General features: G+C 43.9%; 1 protein-coding gene across 2 annotated transcripts in view; it reads left to right on the top strand.

Annotated features, from left to right (window-relative positions):
• Positions 1-288: 288 nt before the first annotated feature.
• Positions 289-21938, top strand: part of CRK (CRK proto-oncogene, adaptor protein) — a 29947-nt gene continuing 8297 nt past the window's right edge. The window contains exons 1-2 of one of the 2 annotated variants that reach the window (XM_081806119.1): positions 289-674; positions 11172-11537. In XM_081806119.1, coding sequence (XP_081662245.1) covers positions 434-674; positions 11172-11537 — 607 coding nt within the window. In that variant the 5' untranslated portion in view covers positions 289-433. Of the gene's footprint in view, positions 675-11171; positions 11708-21938 lie in introns of both variants that reach the window. The other variant, XM_081806118.1, reaches the window with a different exon arrangement.

Raw genomic sequence — 21938 nt, 5'->3', positions numbered from 1 at the left:
TCGCTGCCTAGAAATCCTGGGCCTTCCAGGAATTTGAAGCCCGGTGCAGCAAAGGGGCGTCTGGCCAAAAGCGCAGATACAAACCCGGGCCGGCCATCTGCTGGCTGCGCCCCTACCCGGTGCCCCAGACTTCGCCTCTCCATGCCCTGCAGTTCCGATCCCTGCCAGGCAGCGACGCACGTGAGAACGCGTGCGCAGTGCGCGCTCGAGCCGTCCTTTGCCCTTCTCCCAATGGCGGGTTGCGGTCCCCTTCCCGGCATCCTCCCGGGGGCAAGGTGCGCGTCATTTCCGGTGGGGAAGGCCCGCGGCCGCCGCCGCCATTTCGGGCACTGCTGTGAGGCTGAGACCGGAGCCGGTCCGCTGGGCGGCGGGCGCCGGGGCAGGAGGGGCGCGCGCGGCGGCGGCGGCCCAGCGTGTAGGCGCGGAGGCGGCCATGGCGGGCAACTTCGACTCGGAGGAGCGGAGTAGCTGGTACTGGGGGCGGTTGAGCCGGCAGGAGGCGGTGGCGCTGTTGCAGGGCCAGCGGCACGGGGTGTTTCTGGTGCGGGACTCGAGCACCAGCCCCGGGGACTATGTGCTCAGCGTCTCCGAGAACTCGCGCGTCTCCCACTACATCATCAACAGCAGCGGCCCGCGCCCGTCTGTGCCACCGTCGCCCGCCCAGCCTCCGCCCGGTGAGGACGGACGGGACGGGAGGCCCCGGGCGGGGTGAGGGCCGCGGAACTCCCCAGCCTGGCCGGCTGCTCTTCGAGAGCTGACCTCCACGAGGGACGTGGGCAGAGGGCTGGAGTGGCCACGGCAGGGGGTAGCCTGGTGCCTGGGCTCGTTCCCACCACGAGCGGGTGTGTGTGTGGGGGAGGAGGAGCCGCTGACCCAGGCCTCTGGGTGTGACTTGGGAGGACAGCCCAGGGGAAGGGGAACTGCTTCGGCCCCAGGGTGGGGCTAGCGCCCGGACCAGGCACAAGGGCAGGGCCGGGCAACGTGGGGACAAAGAGCTGAGGGGGATATTGGCACTGCGGGGGCATCACTTGGCAGCGGTTCCCAGAATGGATTCGATAATCCTACAAGTGGCTTTTTAGGAGAAACATTTCCTGTAGTGTTAGAGAGCCGGGTTTGGTTTGGAGAGCTATTCTCCCCTGCTGGCCTTTGGTAGGAAGTCACCACATACTAGCCCGGAGGGATGGAGACACCCTCAGGAAACCGGTCAGCTTTTTCCTTTCTTGGGCATTTTTCCAAAATACTTTTACTGTCCTCTTCCCCCGCAGAGGACGAAGGTGGTGAGTTAAGTGCCTTGGTGATAGAAGTAAGCCCTCTGTGATCAGCCCGGAACAAGTTGATGTCCAGCTGACGGTGTCCAAGAGATCTTAACGTCCAGAGACTGTTTTCTACAATTAGGGGGTTCTAGTTTTCAAGGTATTTTGTGGAGGACAGATTTCCCCCCCCCCGCCCCGCCCCCGGAAATAAGCCAATGGAAAAAGTCCCTTCCTTTGAAAGTGAATGGAACTTCCAATTTCGTTGGACTTAAGCATTGTCAGTGCTGTATGTCAGGGCCTCTTCTTGGTCAGTAAGTTAGGGCTGTGACCTGGGTCTTTCTTACCAAGGATCACTGAGATGTGACTGTCTTACTTATGCCTTCAGAGTTGTTTGGAGAATGTTACGGAGATTTATGTACTTAGTACCTGAGATTTGTGAAGTACAGAGTAATTCTGAGGTGGTTATCATCTTACCATCATCTGTGTAACAGCACCAAGAGTCTTAGTCTTTCTTATTGTTCCCAAGTTGAAGCAGTTTTCTTCTGACCAGCTGAGGCTAGCTCCAGGCCAGTCTCTTACCCTTTTGGGATAGTCCTAATTTAGATTTATTCACTCTGGCCAGAAGTGGGGAGATGGGATAGTCTCTTTGTTGCTAACACATGCCAATTATAAAAAAAAAGAGTATGGGATCTTTAAGTCCACAAATTATCCTAGGTCTTCTCAGTCTGGTTGGTTTAATACCATAACATGAGAAGAATATCGATGTAACATAACTTTGCCCTAAACCAGATATATTCTGCTTTTTACCACCTTCTTGGTATCTAGGGTTTTGCATTACAATGCAGTAATATGATGGCAAACAGTCACTGAAACTCAATTTTTGACCTCCCCATCCCTCCAATTTTCAGCCTTTTGTGTATGCATTTTGCAAAATTTGGAGATGGCAGCAGTCAGATTTGCTAGCTTGAGCTTTCTCCACACCTTGGTGTTATGACTTTGTATCTCTGCACTTACCTTGATATTGAGCTCCACCTTTTCTTAACAGATATGAGTTCAGATCCTTGGCCCAAAAGAGAAGGTGAAGATTGCCAAAGTTTGTGGATGGGGTGTGGAAAGTTCACGGGCATTGTGGTAATTCTTGTTTCTGGTAATGTGCCCAATTTTCCACCTAGAGCAATTGATTGAGTCGCTGTCTTTATGATAAAGATTACTTAATCTTTGTTCTCCCCCTCCCCCATCAAGCTCTTTTTCTTTTGAAACTACACAGAGAAGTTTCTTGAATTTTAGAAAAGCATGTAGAATATTAATAGCTAACATTTATTGACTGGTTATTCTATGCCAAGTACTTTGCTGAGTACTTTCGGTACCTTATCTGATTTTCTGCCTATAACAATCTGGTGAGAAGTACTATGATCTCTATTTATTAAAATATTTTCTTTTTATAGGTGAGGAAACTGAGAGTCAGAGATTCAGTAACTTGCCCAAGGTCACACAGCTGGTAAATGACTGAGCCAGGTTTTGAACCTCGGAATTCTGACCAGAGGGCTGACACTCTTACGCTGTACTTCTTTCTCTTTCCTTTTGAGATCTGAACAGTGCACATAGAAGATTCAGCACTTTTGTCTCTGCCATGGGGTCCTAGGTTCTGTTTAAAGATCAAAAGGAAAGGATGAAAAGAAGAAACTAGCTTTAGTATTTGGACAATACGTGTCTGTTATTTAAAAGTCAGTGATGAGGCTTTTAAAATTATTTGGCAAATTGAACATGAAAAATGAACTTTTTGCTTAGGACTATATAGCGTATTTTGTGGACATAATAGGTGGGTAGAATTTGTATGGAGTGGCTTAGATACAGTTTTTAGAGGAATAGGGGTAGGATGGATCAGGTATTTTTAACCTTTTCTAGCGAATGTATTTTTTTTTTTTTTTAAAGATTTTATTTATTTGACAGAGAGACATAGCGGGAGAGGGAACACAAGCAGGGGGAGTGGGAGAGGGAGAAGCAGGCTTCCCGCGGAGCAGGGAGCCCGATGTGGGGCTCGATCCCGGGACCCTGGGATCATGACCTGAGCCGAAGGCAGACGCTTAAAGACTGAGCCACCCAGGCGCCCCTCTGGTGAATCTATTTTTAACATTGATGTTCAGCTTCCACAGGCCGTCATAGTCTGGGAGCACCCTGCTTGTGCCTCAGGGCCGTAAGGCAGGGCTTGGTCAAGTCTACTGGCCATACCCTGTCAGGTTGGACTTCAAGGTAGACCTCTTGGGAAGGCTTTGCAATCACTGATTCACATGTTTCTTCAAACAATGAGGTATTACTAGACCTTGGCCAGTAGACAATTGACAAAACTGAACAAGTGTGACCTGGGAGAGTAGTTATAAGTCTGAGCTCTGGAGCTTGTGTTTGAATCATTCTTCCTGGCCACTTACTACTTATATAACTTTGGGCATGTTCTTTTTTTTTTATTTTATTTTTTTTTAAAGATTTTATTTATTTGCGAGAGAGAGCATGAGAGGGAGGAGGGTCAGAGGGAGAAGCAGACTCCCCGCCGAGCAGGGAGCCCGATGTGGGACTCGATCCCGGGACTCCAGGATCATGACCTGAGCCAAAGGCAGTCGCTTAACCAACTGAGCCACCCAGGCGCCTGGGCATGTTCTTTAACTTGCCTCTGCCTCAGTTTCCCCATCTATAAAAGAGAAAATAGTAATACTGAGCTCATAGGGTTGTTGTGAAGATTAAATGAGTTTTAGTGTATTAAATGCTTAGGAATGGGGCTAGCATATAGTAAGTACTTAATAAGCATTGGCTATATTAGTCTTATGAACATAACTATGAGGTTGGGAGAACAGGAGTTGAAGCAAAATGGAAAACTGTTCTCAGCATTGAGAGGCTCACAGGCAGGCATGGTGTGGGTTGGTGAGCACCGGTAAGATAGCATGTGTAAGGGAGAGAGTGCTGGAATGGAGGGTGATGGAGTGCATCAAGAAGTGCGAAAGGACCTTGGATCCAAGACATGGAAATATGATGGTACCTGTTGTTACCTGCTTAACCCAGAGCCTTCTACCCATTGTTCTAGTGGGTGAGGGAAGCATAAAAGCTTGCTTCATTTGGGGGCAAGGAGGGGTAGAAGTTAGGGTGCCTATTGTTTGCGTTGCCTCTTCAAGGTGGTGCTGGACCAAGCCACTCTGTAGAGATCTTGTGGGACTGTTTATTACCTAATGCTGCCTTTTTGTACCTCCGCCATCTGTGTTTCATTTGTTTACCTCATCTTTGCAGTTTTCAAACCTGGTCTTCATGTTTTACTAAACAGTTACAGAGTATCCCTCCATCCAGTGGTTCTGGAGAAGTTCTTCAGTGAGTTACTTATAGGTTTACAACCAAAAAAAGGATGCCATGGTAAAAGGAAGTAGGTTTATTTATTGCTGGACTTCTCAGCCTTTTACTGTGCTCATGTGAAATTATGACCCTCCCAAGAGAGGTAGGTATTTGGCCACAAGACATTTTGAGAAGTGTCTTGAGATTCTGTAGAATCTTCTCTGGGAACGAGTACAGTGGGCTTTGGATTTGGGGATTAATCGAAAATTTCTAAAGGAATTGAGATGTTTGGGCAGGGTATTAAGCTGAATTTGCTTTTTATTAAGCACCTGTAATGTACCAGCTGCTTTTAGGAACTTTATTACGGAGGTGTCTGGTTCCATGAGAAGTTAAATAACAATTCGTATAGCTAGTAAATGGCAGAACCAGAATTCATTAAACCCAGTCAGTCTGAATCTGCATAGTACCATGCTGATACCCACCATTTTTAGAAAGTTCTATTTGCTTAGGAGGCCAGATATCTGATACTTCTTTAGGAGACCTTCTCAGATGGAAGTCAGCAGCCTTTTTAGCCCTTTGTATAGGACAGGTGGTGGGGTGTGTTTAAGCAGTTTCTATAAATACCATAGGCAGAAGAGGAGGAAAGGAGTGGGAATTAAGGAAAGAGGAAGGGAAAACAGAAGTGCTTTGAGATCAAGGAGAGGCTGATGATGGAGCTGCTATAGTGGTACCCGTGCCAGAAGTGACCTGGCCTGTTTCAGCCCACCGACCTCTTAGGTGTTCTTTTTTTTTTTTTAGGATTTTATTTATTTATTTGACAGAGACACAGCGAGAGAGGGAACGCAAGCAGGGGGAGTGGGAGAGGGAGAAGTGGGCTTCCCGCGGAGCAGGGAGCCCCACGCACGGCTCGATCCCAGAACCCCGGGATCATGACCTGAGCCGAAGGCAGACACCCAACGACTGAGCCACCCAGGCGCCCCTCTTAGGTGTTCTTCATAAAACCTTCAGGGAATGGTGGTGTAAAAATTGATGTAACCCGAGGGCTAAAATGCTTAGAAGTAATGAGTTGAGCATATACAGAAACCAAAAAATTGTGTAACTGCTTGCATTGATTTTGATTTCTGAATGTGTTTGTCCATAACTGCATGTTCAGAATACCAGCACAGGTTTATGGAGAACAAGTCAGTGAGGTTTTCCAAGTCCCAGCAATGAGAACCTAGTCATTGGTTCTTTTCTCTAGACTGACTGACTATATCTCCTTCCTTTCCCGCCCTTCTATTTCCTGCTCTTGGCTCTTTGTGGTTGGAAGGAGATGAGGTAGGGAAAAGGAGCCGGAACACATGGCTATGATGAGGTTTGGGCTTATCTGAGACTTATGTTCTTTTCTCCTCCTTTCCCTTCTGGCGTTTGGATCAGTGAAGCTTGATGGTCCATATATTTGACTGCTTTAGCAGTACACAAAAACAGGCACTCCTCTGGTGGAATTATTATAGTGTTGATAGAATAGAAAAAAATTTATAGGTAAAGAATATCAAAGGGGTGCCTGGCTGACTCAGTGGGTAGAGCATACAACTCTTGATCTTGGGGTTGTGAGTTCGAGTCCCTGTTGGGTGGAGAGATTACTTTAAAAATATATATATATATATTTTTTTTTAAGAATATCAAAGATTTTCCTTGGTGTTTTGCTTGTATTTCTGCGACTGCTGGGATTGCCAAGCTAAGCCAAAAAAAAAAAAAAGAAATCTTTGTGGGTCCAACTAGTTTACACCATGCAGCATTTGAGCAAGAAATGAATTGAACCAACTTCCTACCTTTATGTTTATGGCAGAGGAGCTGCCATTTTTTCTTTTCATAATTTTCATGGTGATCTTTCTAAGCATCTTCGCCTTGTGATCTTATTTGTTCTTCTAAACTCTGTCTCCTCCCCTCCTCCCTCCAAAAACAAACACAAAACACATTTTATTTGAGCTAGTACAGTAATGGAGGAACCATAACAATGGATGACAGGGAGTGGTTACCTTCCTTTTTAGAGTAAAAAGAGTGCCTTGGAAATGTTCAGGGATGGTCAGAGCTGTTCCTTCATGGTGATTTTGTTGTATCTAAGAATACAATTTGTTGTTGCTACTTTTTTTTGTAAGAATACATCTCCAGTTGAAAGTGAAAGCCAGTGGGGAAATAATGTCTTCCTAAGACCTGCTGCTTTGTTCCTTGCTCACCAACCACACCGTGTATGCCTTTATATCCCCAGCTCTGCTGTGAGCTTCTTAAAACTGGGAACAGACTTTCATTTAACTTCTTTCATTTAACTTCTTTCCCTCACTTCAGAATTTTGTTCATTAAGAATAATATCTAACATTTACTGAGTACCGTCTGCTAACCACTGTCCCCAAAAGGCAACTAGTGAAAACCATTTTGGCTATTGCACCTTGGCATGTAGTTGGGTAAATTCTAGCAAGGGAGCTTTCCTCCCTAGATGTCATTAGGACCATTTTCTAAGCCATTTTGTACTCCGCTGGTGTGAGGGTCCTCCCTACCACTCTGCCCTGGAGGCTTTCGTGACCAGGCAGTGCTGAGTAGGTCTCATTGGAGCTCACATTGACCCAGTCCTTAGCATAGTTCAGCAGGGCTAAAGGATCACTGAATTAACCTAGTGGTAATAGGCAGAATGACCTTGTATCTCATTGCCTACCAGACTTGAATGAGAACAGTCCCCCTTCAGTGATCCGTTTGAGTGAAGAGAAACTCCAGAATATAGAACCACCATGCTCTGGTATATTCATAACCAAAATTCTCTCTCCAGTTCAGCACTTGGAACTACTGGGGTTGTGTCCTGCAGGTACCTGATGAGTGTTTGCTGTAGATACGTAGTCCTGGGTCTGGGCATCTGTTTCAGCATTTTGAGTTGGAGAGCCAGCCTGCATTGCTGAGTGTGGGGTATTAACTTGTTTTAGCTTACAGCCGTGAATTCCACAGATGGACTTTTGCAATATAAAAAATGTGCAACTGTCCTTTACATTGTGTCTTGGTGTCTCGTCATGCATTCATTTGTGTGAAAAGAGAAGGCACTCATCAGTACTCATTCTGTTTTGAGGACTTCTGGTTAACTTCCAAAGTTTATCTTTTCACTTCTCCCCACCGATGAATTTTAAATGTACGTTTTCTGGTCATTCTGGAAGAAGTGATTTTTTTTTTAAGATTTTATCCATTCATTTGTCAGAGAGAGAGAGAGAACAATTAGGGAGAGTGGCAGGGAGAGGGAGAACCAGGCTCCCCGCTGAGAAGGGAGCCCAATGTGGGGCTCGATCCCAGGACCCTGGGACCATGACCTGAGCTGAAGGCAGACGCTTAGTGACTGAGCCACCCAGGTGTCCTGGAAGAAGTGATTTCTAACACTGAACAAAATAATTGGGTCTCATTTCTTTTAGAGTGCAAATTAATTTAGACATCTGTGCTACCACAATAATCCTGTTTCACCACATTAATCACTATGGCTTTTATTTTATTTTATTTTAAGATTTATTTATTTATTTATTTGACAGAGAAAGACACAGCAAGAGAGGGAACACAAGCATGGGGAGTGGGAGAGGGAGAAGCAGGCTTCCCACGGAGCAGGGAGCCTGACATGGGGCTCGATCCCAGGACCCCGGGATCATGACCTGAGCAGACACTTGACGACTGAGCCACCAGGTGCCCCTGTCACTGTGGCTTTTAGATGGTGAACCATTGTTGCTGGAGTGAAGAGCATAAATTGACCATTTTCCCTTAAAAGAGGACTTGAACACGTAACCTTCCCAAAAGAAGCACAAAATAGTAAACTTGGAAAACAAAGATGATATTTATTTATTTATTTATTTATTTTTTAAAAGATTTTATTTATTTGAGAGAGAGGGAGAGTGAGAGGGAGAAGCAGACTCCCTGCTGAGCAGAGAGCCCGATGTGGGACTCGATCCCAGGACTCTGGGATCATGACCTGAGCCGAAGGCAGACGCTTAACCGACTGAGCCACCCAGGCGCCCCCAAAGATGATATTTAAAGAGAGGTATCATTTCTCATTAAATTGTCAGTGAGGGGCGCCTGGGTGGCTCAGTTGGTTAAGCGACTGCCTTTGGCTCGGGTCATGATCCCAGTGTCCTGGGATCAAGTCCCTCAACAGGCTCCCTGCTCAGTGGGGAGCCTGCTTCTCCCTCTCCTCCCTGCTCGTGCTCTCTGTTGCTATCTCTGTCTCTCTCTCAAATACATATATAAAATCTTAAAAATAAATAGTCAATGATATTTATTTAGATTTTATGTATGTATTAGAGAGCACGAGCAGGGGGAGAGGGAAAGGGAGAAGCAGACTCCCTGCTGAGCAGGGAGCCTAGTGCAGGGCTGGATCCCAAGACCCTGGGATCATGAACTGAGTGAGCCACCCAGGTGCCCCAAATTGTCAATTTTTTTTTTTTTTAAGATTTTATTTGTCAGAGTGAGCACAAGCAGGGGGAGCAGCAGGCAGAGGGAGAAGCAGGCTCCCCACTGAGCAGGGAGCCTGATGTGGGACTTGATCCCAGGATCCTGGAATCATGACCTGAGCTGAAGGCAGACATTTAACCAACTGAGCCACCCAGGTGTCCTTTGCAGTGATTTTTTTAAATGCTGTTTGGCAAGGATATGGGGCAAGTGGGAACTCATAAACCAGTGGTGGGAGTGTAAAATTGTACAGACTTTTTGGAGGGCAGTTTGGCAACGTAAACCTTAATGTTCTTACCGTTTGATCCAGCAGTTAGATTTCAAGGAATTTATCCTAATGAAATAATAAAAAGCTCATTAATAGATAAGAACAAAAATGCTCATAATAACATTTTCACTAGTGAAAAGTTAGGAATACTTTATAGTTACTAAAAGTCGTGTTCTTGAAGAGATGAGAAATTTTTTATTATATAAAATAAAATCTTCTGGGCGCCTGGGTGGCTCAGTTGGTTAAGCGACTGCCTTCGGCTCAGGTCATGATCCTGGAGTCCTGGGATCAAGTCCCGCGTCTGGCTCCCTGCTCAGCAGGGAGTCTGCTTCTCCCTCTGACCCTCCTCCCTCTCGTGCTCTCTCTCATTCTCTCTCTTGCAAATAAAAAAAAAAATAAATAAAATAAAATCTTTTTATTTCATAAAAAAAGGCAAGATATAGAACTTTATAGTAACCAAACTATAAAACGCTTGTATATATTTATGACATACTTGTATACACACATACACATATATATATTAAATTTTGGGAGGTTATAACTTAATGCTGAGTTGTGGGTTAAGACTGATCAAAAAAACAAGCTCTGCAAAAACCAGTTTTCTATAGAGTTCTTTATTACTTTATCAGGAAACCAAAAGGTAAAAAAATCCAATAAAGATGATTTGATATTTTGGTGCTTAGCAGAGTTTAAATTAAAGGGTGTATTCCTCGCTAGAAACTGTTTTTCATTTGAACTGATATATGTTAATTTATTATTCTTCAGTTCTAGAATCTTGGGATAGAGAGGGAATACATTCTGAAGTATGCCCTGTGTGTCTAGGGCCATACACATCTTTGCATCATGTGAATTTTAAAAACTCCTAATGTCTTTTCTCTTGGACCCTAGTGTGTCATCAGAGGTTGAGAATTTTATTTTTCTTTTTATTCATTTTTTTAAGGTTTTAAGTAATTTCTATGCCCAACACGGGGCTGGAACTCACAACCCCGAGATCAAGAGTTGCGTGCTCTGCCGACTGAGCCAGGCAGGTGCCCCCAGAGGTTGAGAATTTTAACACTTTATTTTTTCAAGCATCCTTATTTACCTTTTTTCATGACCTGAAGGAACAATATGGTTTACATGTTTTATTTCAGTGAAGACCTTAGGAATTGATTGTTAAGGAGTTAGCTTCTTGGTTTGTCTTTTTAGTCTCCTTGGTTTTTTGCCTAATTAAGGTTTTTTGTTTGTTTTGGTGGCTGTCAGAAATGAAATTGAGAACAGCAATCACAGATTTAAAAAGATAGTCTTGGGGTGCCTGGCTGGCTTCGTTGGTAGAGCATGGGACTCTTGGTCTCAGGGTTGTGAGTTCAAGCCCCACATTGGGCACAGAGCTCACTTAAAAGAAACAAAACCTTTTTCTTCTTAGGAATTGTACATTCTAGATGTGAAGAGAAGGAATGTATGAGCCTGGTGTAGATAGATAGCAAGTTCTTCCCACCTCTTGGAAAAGCTACTGGGACCTATGAAAAAGGAGAGCTTGCTACATTTCCTGAGGTTGAAAAGATTGCAACAAAACCTTGAACCTTAATGCTACTCTGTAAATGCAATAGCACAGAACATTTTGGGAGAATGAACAAAAAGTCTCCATGTTGCTTTGTCTTTAATCCAAGTATGAAAGCATGCCCTGATTGACCTGGTCTCTTGTTCCATCTCTGCTGCAGGTGTGATGGGCGTCTTTCTAGGGTATGTTTTAACTACAGAGTATGATTTCAGTTTACCGTAAGAAGAGGGGTTATCTTTTCTAGAATTTTCTTCTGATTATTGACTAAATGTGTTTGGGAAATGCTTAAAATCTGCATTTCATCTTCTTTGTAATACATTTTTAAATAATGGCCTGCTCTGTTTTTTTCCAGGGGTGAGCCCCTCCAGACTCCGAATAGGAGATCAAGAGTTTGATTCATTGCCTGCTTTACTGGAATTCTACAAAATACATTATTTGGACACTACAACATTGATAGAACCAGTTTCCAGATCCAGGCAGGGTAGTGGAGTGATTCTCAGGCAGGAGGAGGCAGAATATGTGCGAGCCCTCTTTGACTTTAATGGGAATGATGAAGAAGATCTTCCCTTTAAGAAAGGAGACATCCTGAGAATCCGGGATAAGCCTGAAGAGCAGTGGTGGAATGCAGAGGACAGCGAAGGCAAGAGGGGGATGATTCCAGTCCCTTACGTCGAGAAGTATAGACCTGCCTCCGCCTCAGTATCGGCTCTGATTGGAGGTAACCAGGAGGGTTCCCACCCACAGCCACTGGGTGGGCCGGAGCCTGGGCCCTATGCCCAACCCAGCGTCAACACTCCGCTCCCTAACCTCCAGAATGGGCCCATTTATGCCAGGGTAATCCAGAAGCGAGTCCCTAATGCCTACGACAAGACAGCCTTGGCTTTGGAGGTACATAATGTGCAAAATGTAGAAAGAAGAGATCTGCTACAGGGTCTCCCTTTCAGACCTCTTAGAGCTTTGTAGGAATGCTGAATACAAACACCAGCATTGTGATGTTGTAGATGTCGAACCATTAAGTACTGATGTTGGCATTTAATGTTAGGTTTTCTCTTTTTTGTAGAAAACCTATTTTGGAATGAGTAAGCTTAAAATTGTATAACTGAATGTTCTGATTGATCTACTAAACATACTTTGACTTCTTTAATAACACCACCTGAATTCACAGGAATTAACCTAAAATATTTTTTTCTCATCTACATTCTATTCTGATTCTTTCTTTCTGCTTATCATTGTCTAAAATAAGGTGGGCTCTGTCAAAGCACTTAAATGGAATTTTCCCATAAAAACAAAATGTTTTTACTTTAGGGGGCGTGGGGTTTCTTAAAATTGACTGCTTGTGTTCATAAAGTAAGAATTCAGGAGGAAAAGTAAAGCATAGTACGGGTTAGAAGTGATCCATACCCAAAACTATACACTCCCAAAGAAGAGCAGGTTTCCTTGGTTTTTGTTTGGTGCATTTTATTTATTTATTTATTTTTTATTTTTTTAATTTTTTTTTATTTGAGAGAGAGAGTGAAATAGAGAGCGCAAGAGGGGGTAGGGTCAGAGGGAGAAGCAGACTCCCCACCGAGCAGGGAGCCTGATGCGGGACTCGATCCCGGAACTCCGGGATCATGACCTGAGCCGAAGGCAGCCGCCCAACAAACTGAGCCACCCAGGTGCCCCTCGTTTGGTGCATTTTACAGGCAGGAAGCCAGTTCTTCCTGAGGAGTAAATTCCTGCCTTTTACTGGTACATAGTTATCCCTGGTAGCCCATCTCCTCTGGCCAGCCATTGCATTGTATCTGTTCCTTTATTCCTCTTTGGTATTCACAGCTTTGTCTCTTACCTTCTCCCTCCCTCCCTTTCTGAGTTATACAGACCTAGTGGTTCAGTGTAAAAGCTTGTACAAAAGTGGCATGCTATCTCATCTTTCAGAACCTACTGATAGAACTTGAATGTAAGTAAGTAGCTAACTTTCATAAGTACAGGCTGAAGTTATGTGAGCACAGACTAGCAGAGAAGGTGCATTTTTATAAACTGAAATCTCTAAATGCTGTTTCCTTTGGGTCTTGTTCATATACTGGGAGTAAGAGCTGCCTTCTGCCTGAGTAGAAGTGTTAGCCTACAGAATAAACTAGGATTTATTTGAACCAGTTTCTGATATTACTGGATTTGAAATTTTTCTTTTAAATTCTGGATAGTGGATGCATAGAGGGCTAGCTGAGTCTTAGAGGTTTGACTGAAAAATGTATTTTTATTTTTATTTATTTATTTTTAAGATTTTATTTGTCTGACAGCACAAGCAGGGGGAGCGGCAGGCAGAGTGAGAGGGACAAGCATGCTCCCCACTGAGCAGGGAGCCCGATGCGGGGCTCGATCCCAGAACCCTGGGATCATGACCGGAGCCAAAGGCAGATGCTTCACCGCCTGAGCCACCCAGGCGCCCTGAAAAATGTATTTATAAAGTGCTTATTTTTTGAGATCATGTTGTGACTTAAAAGTATCATGTCTCTGCTTTGAGGAGAAATGAAGTGTATAGGTCACACCATTTTTTCCCCACTTTGAGTTTGGAGGATAAGGAAAACAGAAGTTTCTCGCCTCATGTTTTCATTTAAGCAGATGATGTCAACATCCAACATGGTGCTCTGCACATGGCAGATGTGACTCGACATTTATTGCAGACCTTGTTAGCACTGGGCGGGAGTATGAAAAATAGCAGTCATGAAACAAGCCAGTTAACAGCCAGGAAAGAATAGTTATCACATTAATTTTGTTTCCATTTGCATTCCCTCCCTCCCTTCCTTATTTCCTTTTTATTTACTTCTTTATTTTAAAGATTTTATTTATTTGTCAGAGAGCGAGAGAGAGTTGGATGCTTAACCGATGGAGTCACCCAGGCACCCCTCCTTTTTTTTTTTTTTAATGTTTTATTTATTTATTCATGAGAGTCAGAGAGAGAGAGAGGCAGAGGCAGAGGGAGAAGCAGGCTCCCCGCCTAGCAGGGAGCCCGATGCGGGACTCAATCCCAGGACCCTGGGATCATGACCTGAGCCGAAGGCAGACGCTTAACCATCTGAGCCACCCAGGCGCTCCCTGCTTTTTTTTTTAAACCCCTCCTTTTTTTTAAATTTATTTTTCTAAGTAGGCTCAATGTGGGGCTTGAACTCATGATCCTGAGATCAAGACCTGAGCTGAGATCAAGAGTTGGACACAACCAACTGAGACACCCAGGTGCCTGTCTTTTTTTTTTTTTAAAGATTTTATTTATTTTATTATATTTTTTATTAAAGATTTTATTTATTTGAGAGAGAGATAGCATGAGCAGAGGGAGGGGCAGAGGGAGAGAGACAGGCAGACTCCCTGTTGAGCGGGGAGCCCAACTCGGGGCTTGATCCCAGGACTCCGAGATCATGACCTCAGGCATCCCAAAGATTTTATTTTATTTTATTTTATTTTTTAAGATTTTATTTATTTGCGAGAGAGACAATGAGAGACAGAGAGCATGAGAGGGAGGAGGGTCAGAGGGAGAAGCAGACTCCCTGCTGAGCAGGGAGCCTGATGTGGGACTTGATCCCGGGACTCCAGGATCATGACCTGAGCCGAAGGCAGTCGCTTAACCAACTGAGCCACCCAAAAATTTTAGTTTTAAGTGATGACTCCATCCAGTGCGGGGCTTGACTTCAACCCAATCCCAAGACCAAGAGTTTTATGCTCTACCAACTGAGCCAGCCAGGTGCCCCTGCATTTTCTTTCTTTTCTCCCTTTCTTTCTTTTTTTATTTATTCATGAGAGACAGAGGCAGAGGGAAAAGTAGGCTCCCCGTGGACCAGGGAGCCCGATGCAGGACTCGATCCCAGGACTCTGGGATCATGACGTGAGCCGAAGGCAGATGCTTAACCGACTGAGCTACCCAGCTGCCCTGCATTTTCTTTCTTAAAGAGAATTGTTTTTTAATGATGCCTGCCTCGATTAGAGGCTTTAGTGCTAAAAATGGTTGAGCTACTCTTCCTGCTGTGAAACATAAATCTTGTGAAATAAATAAGTAGAAAATAGTTTCAGTAAGTTTTGTTTTTTGGTTAGATACTGGTTTTTTTGTTTTTTGTGTTTTTTTTTAAAGATTTTATTTATTCATTTGAGATAGAGCATGAGCAGGGGCAGAGGCAGAGGCAGAGGCAGAGGGAGAAGCAGGCTCCCCGCTGAGCCAGGAGCCCGATGTGGGGCTCGATCCCAGGACCCTGGGATCATGACCTGAGCCGAAGGCAGACGCTTAACCATCTGAGCCACCCAGGCGCCCTAGATACTGGTTTTGAGCCACATATATTGATTGATTGCTGAAGATGGCCTCTTTCAGGTTAGAACATAATAACCTAATGTATTTAGGGCGCCTGGGTGGCTCAGTTGGTTGAGCGACTGCCTTCGGCTCAGGTCATGATCCTGGAGTCCCGGGATCGAGTCCCGCATCGGGCTCCCTGCTCGGCAGGGAGTCTGCTTCTCCCTCTGACCCTCCTCCCTCTCATGCTCTCTGTCTCTCATTCTCTCTCTCTCAAATAAATAAATAAAATCTTAAAAAAAAAAAAAAAATGAATAACCTAATGTATTTAAAAACATGGTGTCAGTTTAGCATCATAGAATTTTAGAGAAGGAAAGGACCTCAGATATTTTTATTTATTGTATAAAAATAACTGATGTTTAGACATGTTGGATTGTTCAGACTATTTGGAGGTAGAGATAGAATGAACCCAGATCTACTGTGGTACTTTTTCTACCATACCCAATTCAATCTGTGATTCTTCCTGTTTTATAACAGTGCTGTTGCCCTCCTCAGTATAGGTTTTGTGTAGTCTCGCTGACGGCATGTCCTCAGTTGTACTGTATGCAAGGACAGTTGTGCTGTCAGTACAGTAGCTAAGTTGTTTACAGTTCTACTTTCCCATCTCTGGGTTTTTATAAGAGCTGATGCCTTGTCCCTGTTGAGGTGAGGCTGGGAGATAAGAGTAGGAGGGTCTGGTGTTCTGACCTTAGCATTCTCGTTAAACAAAACCATTCATTGCTATATATGACCCACTGTAAATCGAGATCTGTAGACTAGTTAGGTACATTTTAGTGGAATTTTACACTTAACTTGAAATCGATAAATTAGAATCATTGCATTTTACAATTGGGCAGGGCCCTAGAGATACCGTGTTAGACCAGCAGTCTTCAGACTGCTTCTCAGTGTCCCTAGGGAGAGGGGGAAGCCAAGGGTGCAAGGCCCTGGGTTCCCTCTCTTGCTTCAACCAAAGCAACTTTGTTTTTAACTGTGTTACATATTCGGATCTCTCTAAGATTTTCTTTCTTTTTTTTTTTAAGATTTTATTTATTTATTTGACAGATAGCGAGAGCAGAAACACAAGCAGGGTGAGTGGGAGAGGGAGAAGCAGGTTTCCAGCTGAGCAGGGAGCCCGATGTGGGGCTCGATCCCGGGACTCTGGGATCATGACCTGAGCCGAAGGCAGACGCTTAACGACTGAGCCACCCAGGCGCCCCTCTCTAAGATTTTCTTTGAGAAAAGGATTTCTTTTTTTTAATATTTTTTTATTTATTTGACAAGAGAGAGAGATAGCGAGAGCAGGAACACAAGCAGGGGGAGTGGGAGAGGGAGAAGCAGGCTCCCCGCCGAGCAGGGAGCCCGACGTGGGACTCGATCCCGGGACTCTGGGATCATGACCTGAGCCGAAGGCAGACGCTTAACGACTGAGCCACCCAGGCGCCCGAGAAAAGGATTTCTGTACTTAAATCTGAAAAACGGGTTTCAAGAACCACCTGCCCTCACCTTAAAGATGAAATTTTGCTGCATTGGTACATTTGCTATAACAACAGTTCCCCAGTAGAAAATAATTAATTATTAGAGATTTCCTCTTTTCCTACCCACCAGATTTCTGTAGTAGGGATGCAGGCTGTAGAAAGTAGGGATTGATTCTAGCTAATCAGAGTAGGGGTATTCCTCTGCCCACTATAGTTCTGTGGGTCAGTCATTCATATCCGGGGGAGTATAACTAAATCAGATACCATCTGTTCCATTCCGAAGCCCCCAAGATTTTAAACATGAAGATACGCCAAATGTTTTGAAGAAGAGATACTGGAAATAACACTAGAATAGTGCAGAGGCACCTTTCATTTTTTGTTTAATGGCACCTTGCAGCTGGAATAGGATGAATCTTGTGCATTGCAGGTGTTAAATTTTTTCAATGCCTCTGTAGACTGTCCAGAACAATCACATTACTTTTATTTATTTATTTATTTATTTTAAAGATTTTATTTATTTATTTGACAGAGAAAGAGCACAAGCAGGGGAGTGGCAGGCAGAGGCAGAGGGAGAAGCAGGCTCCCCACAGAGCAGGGGGAGCCTGATGTGGGACTCGATCCAGGACCCTGGGATCATGACATGAGCTGAAGGCAGTCACTTAACCAACTGAGCCACCCAGGCGCCCAATCACATTACTTTTAAATGTACTAATAGCATAACTTACGTTCTTTGATTCAACCTGGCATTTTGCCTTTGATAGACGATAAGACTTTAGAATCGTCAAGGAGCTTCTCATGTTCTTAGGCTTGAACCTGTTCCTCGGCACAGAAGGGTGAGGTTGTAAAGTGCTTTAGGTCCCTGATTATCTGCATTAGTGGCTGCAACAACTCTGTATCTCCTCATGTGGAAATCTGTAAAACCTAAGTTGGTAAGGCCTTTTGACCTATGCGTAGAAATTTGGAGTAAAGACCCCAATTTTCTCTTTGTTAGAAAAAAAAATGAGATTGGAAAGTATAAGAACACGAGTGGCAAGTTCTTGCTCTGTCAATTTGTCTTTTTCTGGAATTGTAGCAATGGATTTCTGTATTGTTCATTGAGACCGGTATCTGCCTTTCCTCTCCTTTCTGTCCTTCTTGGACATTACCTTTATTTCAGCTCATAGAATCTCAGTTGGAAAGGACTTCAGAAGTAAACTGATCTAGCCTCTCAGACATTAAAGGCAGGCCTTCTGGTATCTTCACAGATGATTTCTAAGCATTTGTTTGGATATCTCTACTTTTGGAGAACCTGCTGTCAACACAGGAGTATAGTCCAGAGGTTCCAAACTTTCTTGGTTCATAACACCTTTAGTGTCTGAGTAATATTTCACCGTGTCCCAGGCCAAAAGAAATAGTTAACAATTGGCATCAATTAGATAGATAGGTTCAAACAAATTAAATATTTATATCCTAATAACTTAGTACCCACTTGAAAAAAAACAATGGAAAGAAAACAGTATTTTAATTTTAAATAACTGTAATTACTGTTAAGTAATAAGACATGTACATCTGTTAGACACCATACAGTTTCTCAAACCTCGGGATTATATTGAACACTGCTACCCTGATTTCTTGTTACACACTAATTTCAAATTTAATTAATTTCATGAGGTACTTGTTTTTTATCTTAGCAACTGTCAAAACCCAGCTTTGCAAAGAGGTGACATCTTTGAAAGGATTGTAATGCAGTCTCATGGAGAAATTGTCAATTGCCTTGAGCTAGTAGTTCACATGGCATAATATATGTCAAGTATTGCTGTTTCCCTCAAAATTGTATTTCATGGCATCTTCTGAATTTGCTCCAATGCCTCTGACACCATACAGTTTGGGAGCCTTGGGTCAAGTTCATTGTGTTAGTTTTTAGAAAATTCTTTTTGTTTAGCTAGAAAGGTGCCTAGTATATGTAGTTACCTCCGCAACTTGCACCAAGGGGATCGGGAACTTAGTTTTAGGCATTATCAGCTGTTGAGCTACAGAAGATCTTTTCTTATTTGGACTAGAACTAGGGTGAGACCTGTTTTCCAGGATTTGTTAGGATGCTTTTTCTCTTCACCTGGAAGCCTACCAGTTAAATCTCAAAGACCTGCCACTTTCTATCAATACAGCCCATGACCATTTCAGTCTGTCTCTGAGGCAAGTGAATCATTGAAGCTGAAGTGTTCTCATTTGTTTCCATTGATTTGAAAGACTGTAGATGCACCCTAAATATTACCTGTTCCTTAGATAAGGGATCCACAAACTTTTTCAGTAAAGGACTTTACAGGCCATATGGTTTCTGTCACAACCACTCAACTGTCATTGCAGCAAAACAGCCTTAGACAAAACAACAAATGAACTTGTTGTGTTCTAGTAGAACTGTTTACAAAAACAGACAGCAAGCTGGATTTGGCTCATGGGCCATAGTTTGCTGACCCTTGTTTTAGATTGCTGTCATTTTCTTTTTTTTTTTTTTAAAGATTTATTTATTTATTTGAGAGAGCGAGAATGAGAGAGAGTACATGAGAGGGGGGAGGGTCAGAGGGAGAAGCAGGCTCCTCGCTGAGCAGGGAGCCTGATGCGGGACTCGATCCCGGGACTCCAGGATCATGACCTGAGCTGAAGGCAGCTGCCCAACAAACTGAGCCACCCAGGCGCCCGATTGCTGTCATTTTCTTTTTTTTTTTTTTTAATTTTTTTTAAAGTTTTTTTTTTTTTTTTAATTTATTTATTAGAGAGAGAGTGAGAGAGAGAGTGCAAGAGGGGGTAGGGTTAGAGGGAGAAGCAGACTCCCCGCCGAGCAGGGAGCCTGATGTGGGACTCGATCCCGGGACTCCGGGATCATGACCTGAGCCGAAGGCAGTCGCTTAACCAACTGAGCCACCCAGGCGCCCCGATTGCTGTCATTTTCCTAACTTTTATTCTCCTTCAGCCAAATCTTGAAATATTTACTAAATATGTTCTTGGTGTGTTTGAAAATGTTTGAGGATAAGGCCTCTGTATTCCATCTCTCTATGTGCTTTTCCCTGGCTCTATTTATATGAATTTGTGTGTGTTTCCTGTCCTGAGGTCACTGGAATCCTGCAGCAAGTCAGGATCAAAGGAACACTGGCAACTGTTAGTAGGGACAGAAACTAGAAAAGTAGTCACCTGGGGTTACACCAGCAAAGGAGTCAGACAGATCCCTGATGTCTCCTGTTTAACGACTAGGAAAAATTAATGCTGTCTGGGTTCCAGTTTTGTTCTCAGCTATCATGGGAACTTACTGGTGAATATCAGTTGAGTAATCTTTTGTTCCTGAACCAACTGTAGATTTGACTACCTGTGTACCAAGATTGTGATTTACCTTGGGAACTACACAGAGCTAGGGAAGAAACCAGTTTTCATCAAGTTCCCTAAGAGTGAAAAAACTGAAGTACCAACATTCAGTCCTCTTTATAGATGATGCCATGATTGATTTGCAGACTTGCTCCGAAGGATGTGATACAGGATCAGGAAGCTGAGAAACTGACTGGACAATATAACAGTACCTCAGTGAAAGAATTCTCACTGTCTCTTCTTTACAAGGTGGTAGTGAGGTCTGCCTCAAAAAGAAAGGTTAACTGCCTTGTGCTTCAAATACTATATAAGGTCTTTCTTGTTCATTGGTAGCAAATTAGGATTTTTTCCATCTATGACTTGAATTTTGAAATCAGTAGTGTTAGAACTACAGTTACTACTACACTCACTGCAGTATGTTTGCTTGTATCTTAAGATTATAGCATTTTGGGGGCAAGTATTCCGTTTTGCTTTCTTCATCTTTGAAATAGTTTGCCAGGCTTCAAACCCATATTATGTCCCCCTTTACCCACCCTGGCCTGGCCTTGGGAATTCTGCGTTACTGAGTTGTTGCCTACCAGGAGGAGGAGCGTAAATTCTCACGTTGTTTGACTTGGAGAAAGAACTGCACTGAGTATAGCACGGTGTTTTCAGACTGCCCTGTCCCCTCCTGCACTTCCCCAACCTGCACCCGCCAAGCTTAACAGCCATCTATTCTTCAAACTGTGGAAGCACTTGGGTCTCATGTGATCTAAGGATAGTCATGTTGCCTTTGGGATTTGTCTTTTCTTGACCCCAGGAGTCCCCATGTGTTTTTGACTATTTCAGGAGAAAGACTCCATAAGATACAAAGGGTTATTTAATTTTTTTTTTTTTAAGATTTTATTTATTTATTTGAGAGAGTGAGTGAGAGAGAGCGAGCCCAAGTGGGGGGGCAGAGGGAGAGGGAGAATCAGGCTCCCTGCCGAGCCAGGAGCCCAACGTGGGGCTTGATCCCAGGACCCCGGGACCACAACCCGAGCCGAAGGCAGACGCTTAACCATCTGAGCCACCCAGGCGCCCAAAGGGTTATTTAATTTTAATAAGGTCTTTCTCGAAGTATTTGTACTTTAAGGCCACTTTGGATAGGTTAATTAGCTCAATTGACTGCTTCCAACTTTTTTATCCATTTAAAAATCAGAACCATTAAAAAAAAAAAAGAATCGTTCCGGAGTTGTGGCATAGCCTTTGTTTTCACCCCCTGATATTTGGGCCTCTCTGCCAAGAACCTAATCAACTGTAAAAAAAAAAAAAAAAAAAAGATTTTGGATTTCAGAATATGGTGTGGTTTTCTGAGCCTCTGTAGGGTAGAACCAAGAGACTGTGTACATTAGAGATGGCTCTGATGTTATCCAAAGGTCTAATCTGTACATAATCACCCCCCTCCCTGCCAATGACATCTTGCAATGTAGGAAGCCCTATTGTTTCTCCCTTTGAACTCTGAAAGAAGAAAAGTCTGAAGGCAGATCAGAGGTTCCGTCCTGCTTGTGAAGAAGCCTGGTGTAGTTCTGTGGTACTGATAACAGCAAGAGGTTGGTCTAGTCCACATTTCAACCTACCCTTCACTTCTTAGAGCTCTGTAGGATGCAATTTGAGATAGCACTTTAAATGCTTAAGAATAGGGTGCCTGGGTGGCTCAGTCGTTAAGCGTCTGTCTTCGGCTCAGGTCAGGATCCCAGGGTCCTGGGATCGGGCCCCACATCGGGCTCCCCGCTCAGCAGGAAGCCTGCTTCTCCCTCTCCCACTCCCCCTGCTTGTGTTCATTCTCTCACTGTGTCTCTCTCTGTCAAATAAATAAATAAGGGCGCCTGGGTGGCTCAGTCGTTAAGTGTCTGCCTTCAGCTCAGGTCATGATCCCAGGATCCTGGGATCGAGCCCCACATTGGGCTCCCTGCTCTGTGGGAAGCCTGCTTCTCCCTCTCCCATTTCCCCTGCTTGTGTTCATTCTCTCACTGTCTCTCTCTCTCAAATAAATAAAATC

This window comes from Leptonychotes weddellii, chromosome 15 (genome assembly GCF_054177405.1).
Source record: "Leptonychotes weddellii isolate Sample4059 chromosome 15, ASM5417740v2, whole genome shotgun sequence".
In the NCBI taxonomy this organism is placed as follows: Eukaryota; Metazoa; Chordata; class Mammalia; order Carnivora; family Phocidae; genus Leptonychotes; species Leptonychotes weddellii.
This window is presented reverse-complemented; position numbering and strand designations above follow the sequence as displayed.